Source organism: Carassius carassius, chromosome 24, assembly GCF_963082965.1.
Source record: "Carassius carassius chromosome 24, fCarCar2.1, whole genome shotgun sequence".
In the NCBI taxonomy this organism is placed as follows: Eukaryota; Metazoa; Chordata; class Actinopteri; order Cypriniformes; family Cyprinidae; genus Carassius; species Carassius carassius.
The window spans coordinates 29011648-29021152 of NC_081778.1; the positions used below are offsets into that span (position 1 = coordinate 29011648).

General features: G+C 33.4%; 1 protein-coding gene across 1 annotated transcript; it reads left to right on the forward strand.

The window, feature by feature from the left end:
• Positions 1 to 539: 539 nt before the first annotated feature.
• On the forward strand, positions 540 to 8276 carry LOC132103401 (ras-related protein Rab-11A-like). The gene is made up of 5 exons (XM_059508481.1): positions 540 to 943; positions 3244 to 3439; positions 5859 to 6052; positions 6430 to 6510; positions 7918 to 8276. The coding sequence occupies exons 1-5, from the start codon at positions 904 to 906 to the stop codon at positions 8058 to 8060; spliced, it is 654 nt and encodes a 217-aa protein (XP_059364464.1). The 5' UTR covers positions 540 to 903; the 3' UTR covers positions 8061 to 8276.
• Positions 8277 to 9505: the final 1229 nt, after the last annotated feature.

The window sequence follows — 9505 nt, forward strand, 5'->3', positions numbered from 1 at the left end:
ATATATATATATATATATATATATATATATATATATATATATATATATATATATATATATATATATATATATATATATAATATAATTTATGGTAAATCTGCAATTTTCAGCAGTCATTACTCTAGCTGATATATATATATATATATATGACTAATAATCTAATATGTGTAACTCTGAATGGTGCACACAGCTCTGCCTCATTGCCTCCTACGTGGCATTTTCATTTCCCGTCATCCTCTGTAAAGCAGTGAGTGAAGTCACGCTGTGAAATGTGTTAGAGCTCACCTGAAATATAGGTCTACCCCTGACGTGCCTTTTTTTTACTATTTTTCTAATGTACTGATGTACATTAATATCATTATACTCTGTGTTTATATTGCCTGACAACTATAAAAGAAACACCTGTGGCGTTACACACCTTTACGGAAGCTCCATCAAACATTTAATTGGGTCACAGAGGCACACTCGTGTGATAGACAGGTTAGTTGGCCAATAAGATCATTGGGAAGGCGGGCCTACGTCTCAGCACAAATGACGTAAGTGTTTGTCTTGAGATGAGACAGCGGGGCAAAACTTGGTTGACGTAGCGCAGCAACATCGTATCAAAGTTGATTAGCTGTAAAACAAATTTAGCTCATCCGGAACCTGTTTCTCTTAACGGTTACTTTATTTATGACCGTCGACAGAAGGAAATAAATTATATATTTTTATTTTTGGATTCCGAGAGTCTTTAACGCATGAAGCGCACGTAGTAATGAAGAGCAAGTGATCAACTGATGCGTCAACAAAGTTTCCTTGTCTTCGTAGTATATATAAGGGCGCCTTGTGGTTCTCCAGAAGAGCATAACGTCTTTATATTTGAAAACACGGACTTGTTTTTAAGCCGGTAAGAAGATTAAAGCCATGACGGGTAGAGAGGACGAGTATGACTATCTCTTTAAAGGTGAGCAGCACTTCAAGAGCAGCTGACTTTCAGAGAAGCTCGTGCATGTTGTCTTCATGTGTTGCTTTGTCTCCGTTTTCATAGGATGTCTTCTTTTTCTATTCTAAAACACAGACTAACATATCCAAGTTGTGATTTGCTACTGTTTCAAGCAGGTCCAAGATGGTCAGTCGATGCTAGACCACCTTGGATAAGCAAAAAAAAAAATCAGCTGGTCATACTGGCTTTGGCTGGATAAGCTGGTTTTTAGGACATGGTGGCAGGTTAAACAGCTAATGATCATCTTAGAGCAGGTAGAATCAAGTGTCATGTTCCAGAACACAACTGCCGTATGGATTTTCGAACTGGACAAATGCATAAAAAGGCATAGAACATATACATTTTAATAATTTGTAAATGCCATTTTGATTAGCTTCTGTGTCTCTGTGGCAATGTGTCTTGCTTTGCTTTATAATTCTAATGTAGATCAATCATACTCACAACTTATGAAATAACAGTTTGGACAGGACATTTAATCCATTTGAAAAAAAAAACAAAAAAACTTTTTGTCTTTCATGTGTAAATTAATTTAATTGCTTCCTTTGACCTCTTAACTGTCACCCCCGATTTTTGAACATAGGCTTGAAAGTGCACTATCCAAACCTAATAGTGTCAGCAATATAAGCACAGTTAAACTGGTAAGACCTGTATAAATCAGGTCCTTCTCGGGATGGGTTTGTATTCAGGAGGTTTTAAAAACTCTCCTTTGATCTCTAATAAATAAAATTTCTTTTGATTGAGAAGATCACTCCGATAATTCATTTGTTCTGTTTTTGAGATATAACTAATTATTCAAGATTGAAGGAGATCAAATGTAAACGTTTGAGAATTTCCCTGAGTAATTGACTACTGAAGTGAATGCTAATGATATTATTTTTATTATTCTGACCTCTTTGATGTCTGCGGTGGTTAAGTCCATGAATTTGACTCTTCTATTAGTCAGAGTTCTGCTCTTGACCTCCATGTGTGTCTAAGCTGTCCGTGCACCTTCTGCTGTTTGATCATGAATCAATCAGTGCTGTTTAATCTGTCTGTGCTTTTTAAACATGTCCATCCACCAGCTTTAACACAAGCAGTAGTCTTTGTCAAAGTGCATTCATGTGTGCCTGCCTAACTCCGATATTATTAGCTGAGACATCTGTTATGGATTTCATTTTTGATTTACGTTGACGAGTTGACATGCTACACTAACCCATTTTATTTCAGGTTGACTATAAATTTTAATTGTCATTATTTAATCAACTTTTTTTTATGTTCCAAATCTTCTGAAGTATTTGTGTGATGATGAATAAACTGGAATATATGTAATTAACTATTAATATTTCTCTAAACAAAAGCTTTGAAATAATATTCACTTTCAAATAAAAATAAGAATATGAGATTTGACGTCCTTGAAGCATCTTTTATTATTTTACATGTAAGTGTTCCTTTTATCTCTTACAGTATGCCCACCTAGGCTGTACTGATTTCATAAAAGATAAATAAATACAAATAAAATTGACTTTAAAACAATTCACAAATTATTGTAAGATTTTAAGTCTCTTCTGCTCACCAAGACCGCATTTATTTGATCAAAAATACAGTAAAGACAGTAATGAAATATTATAATATATATAAAATATAATTTTAGAATAACTTTTTCTTTTTGAATATATTTTAGAAATCTTTAGAAATCATTCTGATATCCTGATTTCCTGCTCAAGAAACATTAATTATTAGCAATATTGAAAAGGCTTGCTGCTTAATATTTTTACTTTTTTGTTGTTGTTGTTAATAGGTCAAAGTAACAGCATTTATTTGAAATTAAAATCTTTTGTAACATTGACAATTTCATGCATTCTTGCTGAATAACATTATTCATTTCAACAAAAATCTTACCGACCCTAAACTAGCTAAACGGTAGTGTAACTGTAAATATAAATTCAGGAATATCTATTAGTAATAACTTTTCCATTTTTGCCTGTGTCAGCAGGAGATACAGATGTTCCCAGTATTTCGTGGATGAAAAAGGGAGTTGCTCTTCAGTCGTGCCCTTTCCATTCATTGTTAAAAGCTTTGTGGAAACACACCCTTTGTGTGTGAAATATTTAAATCTAATTGCTGTTGTGCAGTGGAGGGAGGCCGGTTCAAATGGAATCTGATTGAAAGAGCTCTTAAAGTGTCATGTGTGTCTCCAGGGACAATAGCAAACACAATAGTGTTTAAAAGCATTATAAAGAGAGCCGGTTGATCTCACGCACTTGTGTCCTCTTCATCCACAGTGGTTCTGATCGGCGATTCGGGCGTGGGCAAGAGTAACCTGCTCTCTCGCTTCACCCGCAATGAGTTCAACCTGGAGAGCAAGAGCACCATCGGGGTGGAGTTTGCCACACGCAGCATCCATGTGGAGGGCAAGACCGTCAAGGCCCAGATCTGGGATACGGCTGGACAGGAGAGATACAGGGCCATCACATCAGCGTAAGGGTCTTCATAGAATCTATCAAGACATCAACTCATTTTAAAATATCCTTTTGTTTTGTGCACAATTTAATATGTCTATATCATTTTTAAATAAAATGTAATTTAAAAATAATGACATCTAATAAAGTTAATAAAATCTATATAATATAACAAATAATATAAAAACTAAAGTGTGTGCATAATTATTAGTCAAGTCAATATTCTGATTCCCCAAGCATATTTTACCAATTCCAAATCAAGCAATAAGTCTTAATAACTACTATTAATTTTGTACATGGTCATTTATAAGTGAAAAAAAAAAAAAACACGGCTAATATTCAGATTCAATAATTCCAATTATTAAAGGGATAGGTCACCAAAATGTTTTAATTCCATCATTAATTACTCTTCCTCATGTTGTCCCATTTATCTTCAGAGCACAAATTAAGATATCTTTTTAATAAATCTGAAAGCTTTCTGACCCTGCATAGACAACAATGGACATCGATAAAATAGTCCATGTGACATCAGTGCTTCAACCGTAATGTTCTAAATACTTTTTGTGAGAGAAAAGGTACAATTTTCTACAGGTACAATTATTAAGATTGATGTGGTATAATCGGAGTGTAATTTTAATTGAAAAAAACAAACATAAAACAATAATTGATCTTACAATACAGTACTCTCACAATACTTTAAACAAAGCCACATTTTATATGAAGTAGGTACACTCATGATCTTTTAGCAGTTGGTTACAAAATATAATCTTCCACAAATACCTTTTTTTAAATACCTTCAAATTAGACGTTATATATATATTCAAGAATTTAAACCTATTCGGAACCCCAACACTCTACTTTAGAACAAATTACTTTAAATCAAATATGAGATAGAGGAATGGTGTCCTTGTTTTATAAGACTACTGTCTGGACTAAAGGAAGGCTCCCAATCATTTTTTTCAGCGTGGAAAAGATAATTTCAGGTGTTTTAGCTCAAACCCAATCTATTAATACTAGGTGTAGAATACTACAATACAAATGGATGATGAGGGCATTCATTACTCCTGTCAAATAACATAGGAATAATTTTAACATCCAGATAGTTGTACAAAATGTAAAGATGAAATTGGTCCATTGTTTCATTGTATGTGGGAGAGTAGGCAGCTGTGAATGTTCTGGAAGGTGTGGTCTGCGAAATGACTGGAGAAAACATTCCCTTGAAATCAAAGCTTTGTTTATTCCATATATTTCCTGAAAGTATGTCAGTTAGTGCAAGTAAAGAGAAGTTCATAGTTTTCAGTTTAATACAAGCTAAACGTGTTATTGCTTAAGTATGGCAAAACATCCAAAGACCTGTTCTTTCACAATGGCTTAAAGAAACATCTGACAACCTTGCTCATGAAAAATTAACATATGCAATAAGAGGTAAAGCAGAAGTTTTTAAGAAGTTATGGTCCCCTTTTAGGCAATTTGTAAATAGATAGATAAAGTGGAATGTTATATAAAGAAATCCATTGTAATACATATTTATTTTTATATATATTTTTATTTTATTTATAATTTAGTTTATATACATTGGTGAATGTTATTTTATTATCTTTATATGATATTTTCAGTTTGATAAATGTAGGGATGGGAAAGTATACTCTGTAATGTTATATAATTGATATTCTGTAGTGTTCATGGGGGTTAATAATACAATTAATTAAACCAAGTAAAAAAACAAAAAAACAAAGCCAAATAAGAGTTAAAATAGTATGTTATTATTATTATTATTTCTTCTGAGACATATGATAAACACCAGTTAACATAAAGTACTGTTCATTAACCAGAATAGAAATATTTTTGATTCTGCTTGGCCAAAAATACAGAATTATGTGAGATGCACATGCTTGCGCTCTGTCCCTGACTGGATGTGTGTAAAAAGTTTGAAATAATGTATTTAATAAATAATCATTGATAAACATGGAAGCTTAAATGTGTGAGGTAACTAGAAGAATAGCAAAGTGCAGTAAATCTTTAAACCATTTGCGTTCGTGATTCTGATAATAAATTAATAAATGTTTTTGCATAGTTAACTGGAAGCAGCTGACACTGGAAACAATGCACATTCAAGTTCAAAATCACCGTGCCCGTTCTTATGTTAGAAATGTATGGTGGATAATTGTGCAAGATTTCTAATCTTTTATTCTTGCCTTTTTAAAGTATAGTACAAGATGAAGACATAGACTCTCGTGAAGTAGGAATCATTTGAATATTAAGAAAACAACATCATTTGGCCCCTAATGATGTTCCCTCAGATTAGATGAAGACTTTAATTACAGCTGTTTTATTTCACACACTGTAACTAGATTGTGGAAGAAATGTGTTATTTGTTTGTGGATAATGAATGGATCTTTCAAATATCTGTGTGTGTGTGTGTGTGTGTGTGTTCACAGGTATTACAGAGGTTCTGTAGGAGCCCTGCTTGTCTATGACATTGCCAAGCATCTGACCTATGAGAACGCCGAGCGCTGGCTGAAAGAGCTGCAGGATCATGCTGACAGCAATATTGTCATCATGTTAGTAGGGAACAAAAGTGACCTGCGTCATCTGAGGGCCGTTCCCGTTGATGAAGCCAAAGCATTTGCAGGTTAGTGATGTGAGGACTTTATTAACTAGTTTAATTACTCGAGTTTCAATGAGTGACGTTTTCTCTGGCAAATCAGTTATACAATGATATCTGAACTAACACTAGACTAAAATGTACCCAGATTTATATAAAGGAGTCAGAGCATAGTAATGAATTGTATTTAACTAAATATTTTATTGTAAAAATAAGACCTAATATTCTGCTTTTGTGAAGACAGCTTGAGAGTTAACTAAATAATTGTTAAATACTCAAAAAGGTCAAAACCAAAAAGGTCACTTTGAAACCTTTATTTGAGAAGCTAGATATAGTTTAAACGTCTTTTATATTTTCTGTGTTCATGAGATGTCAAGTACTCAATTGAATTGTGTGATTTACAGAGAAGCATGGACTTTCTTTCCTGGAGACCTCAGCGCTGGACTCTTCTAATGTTGAACTTGCCTTTCAGACTATTCTTACAGGTCAGTCCTGAACAAATCAACTAGTACGAGCATCAATATCATAAAGCTTTTGGAGGTCTGTCTTGTGAAAACTGTGAAGAACACGTACCAGTCATTTTGTAATATTAAGAACATTCTTATTACTGTAATGAGAGAAGTAGTATTTCAGTAGCAAAGTATTTATGCATAATTTAGTATATTCAATTATTATATAAAAAATCATGGGCATGAAAATGCTCAAAAGTTAAACATCCAGATGCGTTGCCATAATGAGATTCATTTTCAATGAGGGTCACTTTCAAACGTTGTAAAAAAAAATTTAATTTTAGAGAGAAATGCGATGTTTTATAAACTGGATGTTTCTGACATTCAATTCTGCTCAAATGAATCATATTAAAAGATGAAGAACATGTACAATAAATACATCAGCAAAAAAAAAAAAAAAAACTTTCAGGCTTGTGATTTGTTCCCATCCCTAAAAAGTGGAAATGCATAATTTGTGGAATAATTGTCACTTCTGTGATGCTTTCCAAAAACAAAACAAGATTATTATTGTTGTTCTTGTTTGTTGTTGTTAAATATGATTCATTTATGATTTATTACTTATTTCAGAACAGACTTGTATGGGTAAAAGAATGCAATATATTTTCCCCCTTGAAATTACCCCTTGAAAAAATTTAAATTTAAGGAAAAAGAATCTTAAAGGAATAATCCAAAAAATTATAATCAAAATTATCATATAATTTACTCAAAATCATTCAAATTCTTTTTCATGATATATTCCTTCAAATATTTGTAGGAAAACAAATTAACAGTTGTCATTGATTTAATACAAAAATCACCCATAATGGTTTTTAATTTAGAAATAAAGCACAATTATTACGATTACTTTTATAAATATTATTTCTAGTTTTAATATTAGCATTATTTTTTTTGTCACATTACATCAATGAGAGTTTGGGGTTGCGAGGATCTGCGTAATTGAAAATTATTAATGACCTAAAAAAACAAGGGATAATTTTCTTTTTATAAAATTACATCTATTTTACATAACACATTTCTTCAGCGTTTTTTTAGATTCCAAGGTGCTTTTGTATGTTCTCTAGCATAACCTCTAGATGGCGTCAAACTCCACACCACAGATATCCTCTGCTTTTCCTGTGAATGAATGAAACAGTGTTTTGAGGTCAAACTTTAGAAGTTTGCCACGTAGAAATAATGATTCTTTTTTTGCCGTTTTTCTTTTTTGTTTGGCCTGGGATATACCTCTCTTCAGCCACACCATGTTACACAGTTAACTGTTTATTTCTATGTGTCATAATGAACCGTAACTAAAGCTGTTGCACTGTACATGAAAGATCACGTTTATCAGGCAACCCTACATCACGCCGAATCTGAATTCTGACTCTCTCTCTCTCTCTCTCACAGAAATCTACCGTATCGTGTCCCAGAGGCAGATGTCAGGGCGTGGTGATGACAGCTTCTCCCCCAGTGGTTCCAGAGTGGTTCCCATTACCGTGCAGCCCACACAGAATTCGGGCAAGCAGGGTGCCTGCTGTCAGAATAACTGAGCTGCCACAGCACCACCATGGGATCTGGGGAGAATCGTCAGCCTTGTTGGGCTGGGCTGCAAGGTTGACCATGACCATTGTGTTCCCTGCACATTGAGTGCTTAATGTATGTAATGGACTTGCTTAGTTATGCCCAGAATCAGTAAGTAATAATCTTCAAATTTGGAGAGCAAGAGATGATGTTTAAATTTAATGGATCAAGGATTTTCTTAGAAATGAAGAGGCCATGCTTTTATTTTATTCCTGCACTTTTTGCCACAGACAGTCTGCTTTCAAACAGTGCACTGGAAGAATGAGAAAAAGTGCTTAGGATCTGTAATGCTACTTTTAAGTAACTCTTGAATGGTTTCTGAACACAATGGGGATTCACTTGTGAAATTATAGATTTTTTTTCCTTTAGTGTGCCATTGCAGAAGCAGTCTGAAAACTTCCATGCATCTCAACACCTGAGAAATTCACACTGTGGTCATCATAATTCTTACACTTTAACGGCCCTCTTGTATTTATTGAATGCAAATATAATCTTGTTATTCTGTGGTGTTTTTGCTTTCTTTTTTGTCATGCTTTTATCTGTCACTAGATTATTGATCAGAATTTCTCAAGGGTTTCTCCTTCCAGTCATGGCACTCATTTGCACAAGCGCTGGGAGTGTTTTCTGTGGATCAGAGTAATGTTCACAGGATAAGCTAATGGCTGTATGTGCTGTAGTGTTTAATAAGAATACAGTTTGTTCAGATTTAGGGTTGGGAATCATTGACTAGTTCTTAAATGATTTGATTATTTTTTGACACTTGATTTGGTTATCGTTTCTTGAACTTATGCATTCTAAATCTGTTATTTTATGCATAATAAAATATACAATATTGAGCCGCTTTAAAGTTTTTGTTGTCATGATGATCTTGTTTGCTCCCAGCTGTGCATTAACATCAGTAATAAACTTTCAGGTATATTATTTTTGTTTCCAAACATTTGAAAGTACCAAAACACACCATTTGTGGTATGCATGTCACTTGTGTGGTGCTTTTTCTCCCCATAAAATTATAAGATAATTTATTATTATATTAATAACATTGTTCCAAATGTTCTCCATTCTTAAATTTTTATCTCAAATTACTATAGATGAATTAAGGTGCCAGAATTATTTAAAAAAATTGTTCATCCAATCATACCATCATATAATTTGCTCAAATTAGCACAGTTTTTAATTTTGTCAGAGCTATTTCTTGAAATCTCTATGATTCCTATCCCTACTTGGAGTATAGATGCTTTTTTTTTTCTTTTTCTCTGCTTTATGATTTCATGATGTTAGAAATTTGCACGATTTGTTTTGCTTTAGCTGGTTTCTGGGTGTTGTCTTTGACTAATAGCTTTTTTTCTGCTTGGTAAAGGAGCAGCAGGTGGGATGCAGTTTTCAAACAGGAGCTTCTGTGATTGGGTACATTGAC

Coding starts and splice junctions, on each gene's coding strand:
- LOC132103401 (XM_059508481.1), top strand. CDS start 904: ATGACGGGTAGAGAGGACGAGTATGACTATCTCTTTAAAG. Junction 944..3,243: donor GTATGACTATCTCTTTAAAG/GTGAGCAGCACT, acceptor CTTCATCCACAG/TGGTTCTGATCGGCGATTCG. Junction 6,511..7,917: donor CTTTCAGACTATTCTTACAG/GTCAGTCCTGAA, acceptor TCTCTCTCACAG/AAATCTACCGTATCGTGTCC.